This window comes from Herpailurus yagouaroundi, unplaced genomic scaffold (genome assembly GCF_014898765.1).
Source record: "Herpailurus yagouaroundi ecotype Mexico unplaced genomic scaffold, PumYag 67375, whole genome shotgun sequence".
NCBI classification, from domain to species: Eukaryota; Metazoa; Chordata; class Mammalia; order Carnivora; family Felidae; genus Herpailurus; species Herpailurus yagouaroundi.
The window spans coordinates 70,594-85,448 of NW_024420192.1; the positions used below are offsets into that span (position 1 = coordinate 70,594).

A 14,855-nucleotide genomic window follows, 5' to 3' on the forward strand; every position below is an offset into this window, starting at 1 on the left:
GAGCAAAAGAAGACAGGATCAGACAAAATTTATAAAAAAAAAAACAACCACAAAACAAGTATCAAAATGGCAACAAAAACTCCCATTCCCACCTTCCCCGAGACTCTGGCAACCACCATTCTACCTTCTTTCTCTATGAATTTGACAATTCTAGATACCTCATATAAGTGGAATCACAAAATATTTGTCTTTTTATGTTTGTATTATTTCATTTAACATAATGTCTTCAAGGTTAATCCATGTTGTATCATGTGTCAGAATTTCATTCCTTTTTAAGGCTGAATAATATTTCTATTGTATATATGTACTACTTTTTTTAAAAAAAAATCCATTCTTCCATCAATGGATATTTACATTGTTTCCACCTTTTGGCTATTGTGGAAAATGCTGCTGGGGCACCTGGGTGGATCAGTCATTTAAGCATCCGACTTTGGCTCATGTCATGATCTCACCGTTCCCGAGTTCGAGCCCTACATCGGGCTCTGTGCTGACAGCTCAGAGCCTGGATGGAGACTGTATCAGATTCTGTGTCTCCCTCTCTCTCTCTGCCCCACCCCCTGCTTGTACTCTCTCTCTCTCAAAAATAAATAAACATTAAGTTTTTCTTTTAAATGTTGCTATGAACATATGAGTGTAAAAATATCTGTTAGATACCCTGCTTTCATTTCTTTTGGGTATATACCTAGAAGTGGAATAGTTGGATCATATGGTAATTCTATGTTGATTTTTTTGAGGTTCTACCATATTGCTTTTTATTGGAGTTGCACCATTTCACATTCCTCAATAATGCACAAAGTTTCCAATTTCTCCATATTCTTGTCTACACTTATTTTCTGTTTTTATTCTTCTGATAATAGCCATTTTAATGGGTGTGAAGTGATACCTCTTTGTGGTTTTGATTTGCATTTCTCTAATTAGTGATATTGAACATCTTTTCAGGTGCCCTTTGTATCTCTTCTTTGTAGAGACATATTTTCAAGTCCTTTGCCCATTTTTAACTGATTTGCTTGTTTTTGTTATTCTTGAGTTGTAGGACTCCTTATGTATTCTGGATATTAATCCTCTATCAGTTATATGATTTGCACACATTTTCTCCCACCTGATGGGCTGCCTTTTAACTCTGTTGAGAGTATTTTTTTGTGAACAAATGTTTCCAATTTGAAGAATTCCAATTTATCTATTTTTTGTTTTGTTGCCTATGCTTTGGTGTCATATACTTTTGTTATATGTAATGAAACACATCATTCCCTTTATGGTTTCTGTGACTGCATGTATGACTATGAAGGACTCTTCAATCTTAAAATTAGATGGCACACATTCTCCTCATCTTTTAATAGTTTGGTTTAACATCATAATATATTTATATAATAGTGGGTTTTCTTTTAAAATTACATTTTTAGAAACTACTTAAGTATACTGGAATATGTTAGTGAGAGGGAAAAGTTTATAAAAGAGTTTATCTCAGTTTTATTTTGAGAAAACTCTAGCCCAAACAGAACACATATGTAGACATGTTAGAAAGAACAAGACCAAAATGTTCACATTGGTTCTCTCAGGGTTGTGAGATTACTAGTGATTTCTGTTATACTCTAAAATTTTCCTCATTTTCCAAATTTTACAAAAATAAGCATGTGTTGTATTTATATCAGATAACTACAAGGAATGGTGCAACTCTAGAACCAGAAAAAAGGAAACTTGGAAAGCAATGAATGGACTCATAACAAGGGACCTACCAGATCAATACATAAGCCTGAAAATTGAATTTTGTAAATATTGTAATGATACACAGTACACAGAAATAAAATATGAAAAAAGAAAAAAATTACCAGTATACTGCAAGAGTCTGAAAAGAAATAAAATATGTAAACAGTGTTTATCTTTGTGATAATAACACAATACAGATTGTTTAAATCCGGGAAATAGTAAAATTTTTAAAATTATTCAATTAATAAATGACCAACATTGGAAATATGGACAAAATAAACATCATCAATGATTCCTAACCAGAGGAAATTTTTAAATGACTGCATACATAGCATTCCACCTTGTGAATACTCTGGCATATATTTAACCATGTCTGTAATGCTGAGATTTGGAATATTTTCAGTAACAAAAGCGTCAAGCAAGTGCTGTGATTTGTAAAATAAATATTACTTTACATTTAAACATTTCTTTTTAAAATTCCCAATGGCTTGACAGCCAGAATCAAAAAGGAGGAAGAGGGAAGTCCGTATTAGGAGTGAGTTGCTGATTAGCCAGGCAACTGGTTTATTGTCTTGTGTGTTCACTTGTCAGACAGTTGGATACAGCACGTTGGATCTTCACCAAAGTTTAACTAGGCTGTATTTCACATTAACCTTAACTAATCACGTCTTCTGTCCCCTCTCCTATCCCAGGAAATGTTAGGAGCATTTCCAATTTAAAATTGCTGCTCACTTACCATTAAGCTTGTGGAAAATACAGTAAAAAAACAAAAATAGAATATTTAAATCACTGTCAGTTACATCACCTTAAGACCAAGATAGCTAATTTCTTTTTAGTGTTTTCCCTTCTGCCTCTCTTTATAAATCCCTCCCCAAACCCCTTTCCTCCTCCCAGAGCCTGGGGCTAAAATTAAAGGGACAAATTTAGGATGGGTGGATGCCTTGTCTTCTCTCCTTGTCCGACATTTTAGGTACTATTTTCTTTTAGCTTTTCTTGAAATCATAAAAGTATAATACTAGTTACAAATTGAAAGAATAAACAAATAAAATTTAAGTTTCTGGAAAAATCAGGGGTGGGGGTGGGGGTTGGAGGTTAAGTTAGAGGTAGATGAATCAGCTATATTAGAGAACCTGGGAAGGTGAGCGGGCTTGGAAACTTGATAGATCTAATAAGTTATTGGCTCAGGATTTGTCAATCACTGTAGCCCAGCAAATGAAATTAGAGCAGAGTCGTAGGGAGGAAGGGAGTGACTCAGCAAACTATATGCACCAAGAAAATCTAGTCAGGAGACGTCTGCGTAATCATACTGTGGCACCATTTTTTTCTTGCGGCACTAGCTGCTTGCGGAGGAGGTCCGCCCACTGCAGCTCTCTGCAGTCTCTGGATGGTTCCTGCAAGACCGACCATCGCCTTCTCTGCGCTCCAGCCCAGGGCACCATTGCCTCCTCCCGCTTCTCGCGGCCTCAGCACAGCCTTCATCCCGGCAGCAGCCTCAACCATTACTCTTGCAGCCTGCCACCACTGCGCATTCCACCTCTGTCCCAGCCGCCTCTGCTTCTGCTTTTCCGGTGAGTCTTTCCCTGCGGAGGTCAGGTCTCCTTCCTTATCTTGGCGATAGCCACCTTAAGCGTGTACGGTCTTTTGAAAAATGGCCGAGTCAGCCGACCACAAGGAACTGTTAGAATCTAGTCAAGAAGAGGCTGGTAATAAGGTAATGATGGAGGGACCCGGGGAACAACCGGAGCGCAGTGAAGATGTCGCAGCTGGGCCTGGAGATGATAAAGTGCACGGTGAGGAAGCCGCCGCAGGACCTGGGGAAGAAGGGGAGAAAGGTGAAGATGCTGCTGCTAGGTCCGGGGAAGGCGGGGTAAAAGATGAAGATACTGATGAGGATTCAGACACAGACCGTCCAAAAGGACTTATTGGTTATCTTTTAGATACAGACTTTGTTGAAAGTCTGCCTTTGAAAGTTAAGTACCGTGTGTTAGCCCTCAAAAAACTTCAAACTAGAGTGGCCAATCTGGAATCCAAATTTCTGAGGGAATTTCATGGCATTGAAAGGAAGTTTGCTGAAATGTATCAACCGTTATTGGAAAAAAGACGTCAGATCATAAATGCAATCTATGAACCTACAAAAGAGGAATGTGAATATAAGTCAGACTCTGAGGACTACGATGATGAGATGTATGATGAGGAAGAAATGGATGGTAATGAGGAGGGTCTGGTACATGAGTATATGGATGAGGATGATGGTTGTGAAGGAGATTATTATGATTATGCTGTCGAGGAGGAGGAGGATGATGACGATGACGAGGATACTGATGACGACATCGAGGCTACCGGAGAAGAGAATAAAGAAGAACAGGATCCTAAAGGAATTCCTAATTTTTGGCTGACTGTATTAAAAAACGTTGACACACTCACTCCTTTGATTAAGAAATATGATGAGCCTATTCTGAAGCTCCTGACAGATATTAAAGTGAAACTTTCAGATCCTGGCGAGCCTCTCAGTTTCACGCTAGAATTTCACTTCAAGCCCAATGAATATTTCAAAAATGAGCTGTTAACAAAAACTTATGTGCTGAAGTCAAGGCTGGCGTATTATGATCCCCATCCCTATAGGGGAACTGCAATTGAGTATTGCATAGGCTGTGAGATAGATTGGAATGAAGGTAAGAATGTCACTTTGAAAACCATCAGGAAGAAGCAGAAACACCGGATCTGGGGGACAATCCGAACTGTAACTGAAGATTTTCCCAAGGATTCGTTCTTCAATTTCTTTACTCCTCATGGAATCAACTCAAATGGAAAGGATGGAAATGATGATTTTTTACTTGGTCACAATTTACGTACTTACATAATACCAAGATCAGTGTTGTTTTTCTCAGGTGATGCACTTGAATCTCAGCAGGAGGGGGTAGTTAGGGAAGTTAATGATGCAATTTATGACAAAATTATTTATGATAATTGGATGGCTGCAATTGAGGAGGTTAAAGCTTGTTGCAAAAATCTTGAGGGAATAGTAGAAGATGTTGATCGCTAAAGCAAAGTGTACTTGGTCCTGACATTAACTGCTGTAGATCTAGTTACTCAAGATACAAGAAGTTAATTAGAGCCTTGTGTTCTGAATTTTTTCTTGTAGGGTCATTTAAAACATAGGTCTCAGAAATATGAGAGAGATTTAAATACTAATTAATGTGACCTTGCATTTTAGTAGTGGAATGTTTTCAAGAAATATAAACTGTGGTAGATGGTTTAAAATATCTATATAATGTGTAGTTTAATCCTTCTAAAGTCCTTTAAACATATAGCTATTAATCTGTGGCTGTGAATATTATCAGAACTGCTAAATGAGACCAACATTTGTTTGGAAAGAAAATCTTGGAGAACCAACCCAAGGTTTTTTGAAGCTGTGTGTGTGTGTGTGTGTGTGTGTGTGTGTGTGTGTGTGTTTTCTTAGTCCTTTATCTAGTGGGTTTATTCTCTTGTACCTGCTTCATTTTGCAACAAAATACAGTAGAATTTAAAACTTGAATGCTTAAGAAGCCTGCATATGGTTAAAATTTTCAGATAAAACTGCATTTATTGTTAGTAACAGCTTATCCATAGGCTCTTGTATTTTATTTGACCATGATAAATAATAAAACTTAGTTATATTAAGGTTATTGTTTATCAGTGAAGTGTTAATCACAGTGCTTTCAAAAGATTGCCACATGTTGTTCTGTGTAATTATGTAAACTGTAATTACAGTGTGTAATTTCTCTTCCTATAGTAAACTTAATCATTCATTGGAAGTAATCACATGATCATTTTGAAAAGTTTTTTTCATGTTCTTTCACTGCGAAATAAAATAAATAAAAATTTCAGTGTGTTTCCTGTTTTACAACTTATCTTTTTTTCTCATTATAAAAGTGTTATGCTTATTGGAAAACATTTAGGAAATACTAAACAATACATTGATTAAACCAAAATCCATATACTCACTCCCCAAAGATAAGCACTGTTAATGTCTTGATTTACTTTCTATTATTTTTCAATGTGTTTAAATATGCATGCAGATTTACTAACACTATACTTAGATGTGCAAAGAAACTATCTTAGGTTTTATAACTAATGTAATTTTAATTCTGAGTGCACCTCCACACCCCAAGTTTGCAGAGAAACAAAAGTCTCAGTTTTAATCCAGGAAATTAACTGCTGTTTATAATTTAAACACTGCATAAATAACAGGCTCCTGTGTGTTAGTCTATATTTCAGATTTACCTACCCTTCCACAATGTCATCTGGATGTACAGGGGCTTATATTGTTTTATGACATTGGTGGGGAGGGGGCTGCACTGACTAGGGAAAAGGGATGTGGTTGGTTAGAGAGCTGACATTGTCCCAGAGTTGGCATTGCCTTCTTCACGTGTGGAAACCCAGAGGTTCAGCTTCCCATTTTGGCAGACTCTGTGAAGGTCACATCTATCCCTCTGGGACAACAGGGAATTTTTAAATCCTTTCCAAGCCGTGTGAGATCTGAGAGTGGCTAAGAAGTGCTGTGTCTCGTTATTGCTGCCTATCCACTCTTCCATCCCAGGTGATTGTGATGTGATCCCACAGAATTATAAGATGAAAGTGGAACAAAATCTCTTTTGCTTGTGACTTATTCCTCCATTATTGAACATGCCTCCTTCGGATTTTGGCTAAGAGAGGTAAGTTTATAACACTGATTTTTTTTTTTTTTTTTACCTCTGCCTCATCTTTACAATCAACTGAGGAGGAAGATAATGGGCTTTTTCTTTCCTTTTCCTGTCTGGATGGGATCCTCCTCTAAATATATCTTCCTCCCAGGGTCAATAGTAAATGCTCACTTGCTTTTCTATGGGGTTGCAATGGTTGGCAGGGTATAAGGAACTAGAGACAACTTACTATTATAGGGGAACCTAAGTTGGGAAATACAATGTATGCTTGATAAATGTAAACATTTTCATAGTCTTCACCACCCTCAGTCTTGACGTTTGTTAAATTCCCAACTCCCCTTCAAACCCTTCCACAAAATAAAGATTGGGACCCTTTTAGTCGTTGTTATTGTTATTATGCATTAAAAAGTCAGGAACGTGGGTGTATCTTTCCTGCTATTTTACAGAGGAGGATCAGGCATCTTGAAGTCTCTCCTTATCCCTTTCTCTTGCCTCCAGAAGAGTGAGCAGTAAAGCTGTTTCTGGGCTTTCTGTAAGGGCAGACCAGCCCCTTTGCTTTATCCCTCATGTCAGTGGTGTCCAGCCAAAGACCATCAAGGACATACCCATAGTTGAATAAGCACATGCCCAAGTTGAACATAGGTGAACAAGTTGAACATACCCACAGTCTCCATCATCTCCCCCAGGAGAACACACATCCTGGGGAACCATTGTGTGTTATCAGTAAGTAAGTGTTAGAAAACATATTGCAGAATTTAGGCTTTGGTTGTGTGATTTGATGGAGGGTCTATGGAAGTGGGGGTTTATTCTATATTGTAGGACAATTTAATGATTGGTAGTTCAATAAATCTCTTCTATAGGGGGGAGATACTAGAACAAGGATAAAGCTGTAATTGGTAAAGAGGTTGTAGCCACTGACTTTAACTAGAATGGTAGTGATGTTTGGTGTTTTGTGACCTTGTTTTTGTCTGTGCTTAGACAAAATTAGATGGCCTTACTTTGCCTCATTTTCATACAGTTCCAGCATAACCTTGTCTGAAGTTGGTATTCTATTAGATGGTTTATCCAATAGAATAGCATGGCCTAGCTGTGAGGACCAGACCAGGTTCCTAATGTCAGGGACTGCTTTTTTATATTTCCTTCTCTTTCACCCCTTCTCAGGGATGAAATTTGAGGCAGTCATCACTCTCAGCTTGTCTTGGGATGGATGTTCATTTGATTTAAGTTTAGACTAGTGGAAAGAAAATTTAGGCTTTGAGGGTAGGCCATAGGCTTCAGCCCATATACCAGAGAGGCCTATACTAGGAGGTAGGGCCCAAGTGTGACTAAGAATAGAATTTTTACCTTAATTCTTTTTGTAATTGTTCTGTTGAAAAATGTATCATTTATAAAGTCCTGAAAGGGTTGTTAAGGTGGCTGTTGGGCCTTGTTAGAATTTTGGTATTCCCAGGGAATATACTGAAATGCCTAAATGCAATAAAATTCCATTTTGGGGGAACCTAATAATTTATGGTGTAAATTACAGTATTTAGTATTATATACCATATAGCAGAGTGATTCATCTTTGAAGCCAGGCTGCTTAAATTCAAATCCCAATTTTGTAATTTACTAGTTGGGTGACCTTGTACAAGCTACTTTGTGTGTCTTAGTTTTCATATCTGTAAAAGTATAATAATAATTTGTGCATCTACGTCAGATTATTATGAAGATTTAATTGGTTTATATGAAGTGCTTGAAATCTGTATGACACAGTGAGTGCTGTATAGGTGTATCTGTATTATTTTTATTACTAAGTTTTTATCTGTGAAATACTAAAAACTGGTATACAATAGGAGTGCAATAAATTTTTATTGAATTATTAATAATTGTCTCCCTAATTTGTTTCTAATTTAACAAAAAGTGAAAGAACATACTTTGCAGTTTAATAACAAAATCTCCAGGATTTCTGCAAGTATTAAGGAAGGCTAAGTGGCAAATTTAGCAGCAGTACTTAAGGACTGGCAAGGTACTGGCAAGCCTGGTTAATGAAGAGGAAAATATAGTGACTGTGGTGTTACTTCCTCACCACTGAGTACATTCATTATCTTTGTAGCTGTGTATGCCAAACTCAATACCACATGCCATTTGTTTACTGGCCAATGATGCATTATTATATTAAAATATTTGGAAACCAGAGAAAAATAGAATACATAATATAAGAATCACATGGTATTATATATCATCCATAGGTACATAACAAATTTTTTTTTAGTTACCACATAGGTATGTATGCAACATGTAGCGATTATTTTAAAGCAGTATACTTTTAAAAATAAAGAATAAGTTTAACATGGAACACATTTCTGAAATATATTGTCTCTGAGTTTTTGTTTTTGTTTTTTTGCAGAATAATACAGGGTTTTAGAGCAAAAGAGAAAAGAATGTCCAAAAGTAAACAATCTCTGCCTGTTTTTTAAAACTAATGATCCATTTGTGGACCTATTCTCAGGGCGTTTTAAGGCAATTAAAACTCTCTATGTCATGCAGCCAATGGGTAATCACTACTTCCATTTTGCAGGTGCACTCATCTCACTTCTGGCTCTTCAGGCGGTGTGTGTGTGTGTGTGCGCGCGCGCGTGCGTTTCTGTGTGTGTGCGCGACGTCCTGTGTGGGATGGGGTAAAGTGGGAGGGAAGCTAGTGCGGGATGGTCACTTGTCACAAAAGACCCTAGCCCTGGTAAAACTTCTTTATTAGGGCGAGTGCAAGAGTACGTGGGGGTAGGGGAGACAGACTGAATCATCATGGAGGCCACTAGTGTTTAAGTATCCTCTTTGGCCTTTGTGCGCACTGTCGTGCGTCGGTGCGTGTGTGTGTGCGTGCATGCTGGTCAAAAGGAGTGGGTGAGACGTCTTCCTGGCTCCGGTGCTTTATGAAACCACATTGTGTGTGTACTAGTGCCTGTGGCCGGTAAGAAGAGAGGCAGTTCTGGAGGAGGCATACCCAGGCCGGGGGTCAGTGGTTTTGGAGGAGATCGGAAGTAGAGGTGTGTTCTTCCGCGATGAGGTCAAGGTCGACTTGTCTGCTAAAGCCAAGGTACTCGTAGGAAGGGCAAAAATAGGTGGCAGCGTAGTGGGAGAATCCTAGCTTGGTTAGCATTTGTTCTGACCCCCACCTGGGAGAAAGAGAAACTTAAGTGGATGACAAGAGAAGAGTCCCAGAATTGGATAATGTGGGAGGTTTTGGTTTTAAATACCTGCAGAATAGATACCTTTTGGTTGATGAAGTACAGTGGCACCTTGGCCCCAGGACAGATTTGGGTCAGGCGTATATAAATATAAGTATAAACATGTATACAAGAAGTAGTGTATATAAAAGGTGTATTACTGGTTCTGACACCTACTTCAATGTCAATACTAGTGTAGGTGTATTTGGAAGACGGAATCAGTCTGTAATACGTTAATCATCTATTTGTGATTCACTGCTTCTGTAAAGTACAGAATCTGTGTATTAATTTAAACTTCACGTGAAAGGTTCAGCATTCCAATCAAGTGTATCACTTGACATAAGAATAAAAGCTTTCCAAGCAGATTGGTGTTGAAATAAAAATTTCACAAGACAACTTCATGAAAATGGTGAAAAGCGGCTGTATTTTTATATTTTGTATTTCACATTTAACATGTTCTCAGGCTGTTACACACACACACACACACACACACACACACACACACACACATCTGTATGATCCAGAGTGAGAGGAAACGCATGGTCAGAAGGATCCACAGCAGGTGGAACCAGTATGGAGTGCTTTATCATTTCGTATTTCTACATCAGCTATCAAGGTGAAAGGAGGTAATAAATATTGATATTGTGTCTATGTATGTGCGTGCTTGCATCTCTGCATGTATGTGCATGTTTTTTTTTAAGTTTTTTAAATGTTTATTTATTTTTGAGAGAGAGGGAGAGAGAGAGAGAGCGGGAGAGGGGCAGAGAGAGGGAGACACAGAAACCGAAACAGCTCCAGGCTCTGAGCTGTCAACACAGAGCCCGAACACAGAGCTCAACTCACAAACCGTGAGATCATGACCTAAGCTGAAGTCAGACACTTAACTGACTGAGCCACCGAGGTGCCCGTGTATGTGCATGTTTTAATGTGGAATATATCAGTAACAAGTGGAAATGAAATTCCCACCATAAATCTTTGTTGCCCAAGATATCACCTATAGTTTGCCAGGAGTCCTATGGATAAGGGAAGATTGAGTGGTTTGTGATGAGTTCCCTTTCTCCCTGTGATAAGGTACTTTTTATTTTACAGCTTAGAGGAATTGAGGAGGTATTTATACTTACTAAGATCTATATTAGTCAATTTAAGGCATTTGTACTTCATGGTCAAGTATTAAATTGCATACTCTTACTTTATATTAACGTGGCATTTTAGGACATATCAGAATTATGTTCTCACTAGTTTGGATAAGGGTGGTTATCTCCATTTTTCAGATGAGAAATCTGAGATACAGACATGGTAATTTGTCAATACCATTCAATTAGTGGTGCAGGAGTTCATATTTAATCTCATTGCTCATGCTCTTCATCACACTATGCTGCCTTCGGTGAAACTGAATGATGAATGATATTGCAAGTTTGCTTAATATCAAAATGCCTCTGCCCATATTAAAGCTGCTTGGTACTAGTGTAGGGATAGATATGAACATATTTCTTTGTTAGGTATGTTACCTCATTGATTTAATATATCATAATAGCTGGGCTGAAGCTTTTTAAGAAAACTTCCTAATGCAGGTTAACAATGTAAAATTATTACAGGAATTAAATCTCATTTTCTCTTAAATATTCTATAATTTAGGCTTTGCTAATGTGACCTATTCTTTCCCACATAATCATAGGTTTAATTTAAATTTATTGCTTTTTTAAATCTCAATTTTAAAATCTCAGTTCTTGTTCCTATTGTGGAACTTGTATATTATGTGATCTGGGTCACCAGTTTCCATATCTATACAGTGGAGATAATTAGTAGTGCCTAGGTCATAAGATTGTTTTGATAATTCATTGTGATATGACTGCCCAGCACTTGGCACAATGCCTGGTACATAGCAAGCCCTAAAACATTAGGTGGTTATTATTATAATAATCATTATCACTTCTTAGGATTGTTATGAAGAAAAAATTATTATATGATGGGCTTGTTACATAATAAGGGTTTAATAAATTATAGCCACTCTTTTATAACTTTATATCCCTGAGGTAATAACAAACAAGAGGATTTGAGGTCATTTTCTTTTGTCATTTTCTCTTTTTTAAACCTTTTATTTAAAAAATTTTTTTTTCAAGTTTATTTATTTTTGGGACAGAGAGAGACAGAGCATGAATGGGGGAGGGGCAGAGAGAGAGGGAGACACAGAATCGGAAACAGGCTCCAGGCTCTGAGCCATCAGCCCAGAGCCCGACGCGGGGCTCGAACTCACGGACCGCGAGATCGTGACCTGGCTGAAGTCGGACGCTTAACCGACTGCGCCACCCAGGCGCCCCTAAACCTTTTATTTTAAATAATTAGAGACTCACAGGCAGGTGCAAAAATAGCACATAGAATTACATGAGCTCTGTAGCATTATACTTTTTGCCAGATTTTGGAAATTTTCAGCTTTAATTTCCTTGAATATTTTGTCAGTTCCACAACCCTTCTCCTTTTTTCTGGAACCTAGATGACATGAATGTTAGATCTTTTATTATTATTATAGCTTTCATGGTTCTGTTCATTTTTTTTTCCAGTCTATTTTTTTTCTGTTGTTCATTTAGGGTCAATTCTATTTATTTGTGTTCAAGTTCACTTATTATTTCCTGCCCATCTGCATTTTGCTGTTGAACCCATCCAGTGTGTTTGTTTATTTATTTTATTTTTTCAACTTTATTTCTATTTGGTTTATTTTTTATAACTTCTATTTCTTTGCTGAGATTTTCTTATTAATTTGTTTCAAAAGTCTTCATAATTGCTTGTTGAAGCATTTAATAATAACTGCTTCAAATACTTATCAGATCATTACCATATCTGAGTCATGTTGGTGTTGGCATCTGTTGATTGTTTTTATTCATTCAAGTTGTGATTTTCTGGTTCTTGATATGATGAGTGGTTTTTGATTATATCCTGGACATTTTTAGTATTATGTTATGATACACTAGATCCTATTTAAATCTTGTTATATTTTAGCAGACAAGTCACCCTGGTTAGGTTTCATGTGCAGGTGTTTTCTTTTTGATGATCTTGACAGTTTTGAGGAGAATCAGTCAGGTACTTTGTAGAATACCCTCAATTCCATTGTGGTTGTACCATTTCATGAGGGTTTCTATTTCTCTACATCCTCACCAATACTTGTTATTTTCTGTACTTTTAAAAAATAATAGCCATTATAATGTGTGAATTTCATTGTGGCTTTGATATGAAATTCCCTAAAATTAGTGATGTTGAGAATTTTTTCACATGCTTTATGGCCATTTGTATTCTTCTTTTGAAGAATGTCTATTTAAGTCCTTTGCCCATTTTTGAATTGAGTTGTTGTTTTGCTATTGAATTGTAGAAGTTCTTTGTATATTCTGTATATTAATCCCTTATCCCAGATCTATGATTTGCAAATATTTTCCCTCATTGCATGGATTGCCTTTTAACCCTATTGATGGCATCCTTGATGAACAAAAGTTTTAAATTTTGATGAAATCAAATTTATTTATATATTTTTCTGTTGCCTGTGCATTTGATATCATAGCCAAGAAATCATTGCCAAAGCTAATTCCATGGAGATTTTCCCTTATGTTTTCTTCTGAGCTTTATGATTTTAGCTTTTACACTTAGGTATTTGATCCATTTGTGTTAATTTTTATATATGATGTAAGATAAGGGTACAACTTTATTATTTTGCATGTGGACATCAGTTTTTCCAGCACCATTTGTTGAAGACTGTCCCTTCCCAATTGAATGATTTTGGCAGACTTGTCAAAAAAAAAAAAAAAAAAAAAGACTGACCATTTTTGCAAAGGTGTATTTTTTGAGCTCTTTATTTTGTTGATCTATATGTCTGTTTTGTGCCATTTTCACACTGTTTTGATTACTGTAGCGTCATAATAAATTTTGATATCAGGAAGTATGAGTCCTCCAAAAGTGTTCTTCCTTTTCAAGATTGTTGAGTTATTCAAGATCCCTTGAAATTACATATGAACTCAGGATGGGTTTTTATATTTCTACAAAATTGTAGTTGGGTTTTTGATAGGAATTACATTAAATCTGTAGATTGCTTTGGGTAGTATTAACATCTTAACAATATTGATTCCTCCAATCTCTGAACATGGAATGTCCTTCCATTTATTTCTGTCTTTAATTCTTGTAGCAATGTTTTGTGGTTTACAGTGTACAGATCTCTCACATCTTTGGTTAAATTTATTCTTAAATATTTTATTTGTTTTTGATGTTATAAATAGAATTATGGGATTATTTTCTTAATTTCCTTTTCAAATTATTTATTAATGCATGAAAATGTAACTGTTTTGTGTATTGATTTTGTGTCCTGGAATTTTGCTGAATTTGATTCTAAAAAAATTGTGGAATCTTTAGGGGTTTTTACATATAAGATCATGTAATCTATGAACAGAGATTATTTTATTTCTTTTCCAAATTGAATGCATTTTATTTCATTTTCTTGACTAATTGTTCTGGATAAATCTTTCAATAATATGTTGACTTGAAGTGGTAAAGTGGGCACCCTTATCTTGTCCCCGATGTTAGAGGAAAAGTTTCAGTCTCCTACCATTGAGTATGATGTTCACACTGGGCTTTTCATTATCCCTTAAATATATATTTCAGTAATTTTCTTCTATTCCTAGCTTGTTGAGTGTTTTTAACATAAAAGTATGTTGAATTTTGTCAAATGCTTTTTCTGCATAAATTGAGATGATCATGTGGTTTTTCCCTCTCATTCTTTTAATGTGGTGTATTATATTGATTGATTTTCATATGTTCAACCATTCTTGCATTCCAGGAAAAAATCCCACTCGTCATACTATATAATTCTTTTAACATGTTGCTGAATTAATTTTGCTAGTACTTTGTTGAGGATTTTTGCATCAGTGTTCATAAAGGGTAATGGCCTGTATTTTTCTTGTCTTGTAGGTCTTTGTCTTTGATGTCAGAATAAAGCTGTCTTCCAAAGCAGGAAAGAACATCCAATGGAAAAAAGACAGTCTCTTTAACAAATGGTGCTGGGAGAACTGGACAGCAACATGCAGAAGGTTGAAACTAGACCACTTTCTCACACCATTCACAAAAATAAACTCAAAATGGATCAAGGACCTGAATGTGAGACAGGAAACCATCAAAACCCTAGAGGAGAAAGCAGGAAAAGACCTCTCTGACCTCAGCCGTAGCAATCTCTTACTCGACACATCCCCAAAGGCAAGGGAATTAAAAGCAAAAGTGAATTACTGGGACCTTA

At 36.5% G+C, this 14,855-nt stretch overlaps 2 protein-coding genes across 2 annotated transcripts in view; both read left to right on the top strand.

Annotated features, from left to right (window-relative positions):
- Positions 1-3,271: 3,271 nt before the first annotated feature.
- On the top strand, positions 3,272-5,362 carry NAP1L2 (nucleosome assembly protein 1 like 2). The gene has a single exon (XM_040467205.1). The coding sequence runs from the start codon at positions 3,353-3,355 to the stop codon at positions 4,745-4,747; it is 1,395 nt and encodes a 464-aa protein (XP_040323139.1). The 5' UTR covers positions 3,272-3,352; the 3' UTR covers positions 4,748-5,362.
- Positions 5,363-9,424: 4,062 nt separating this feature from the next.
- Positions 9,425-14,855, top strand: part of CHIC1 (cysteine rich hydrophobic domain 1) — a 158,434-nt gene continuing 153,003 nt past the window's right edge. The window contains exon 1 of the mRNA XM_040467206.1: positions 9,425-9,459. Coding sequence (XP_040323140.1) covers positions 9,425-9,459 — 35 coding nt within the window. The remainder of the gene's footprint in view (positions 9,460-14,855) is intronic.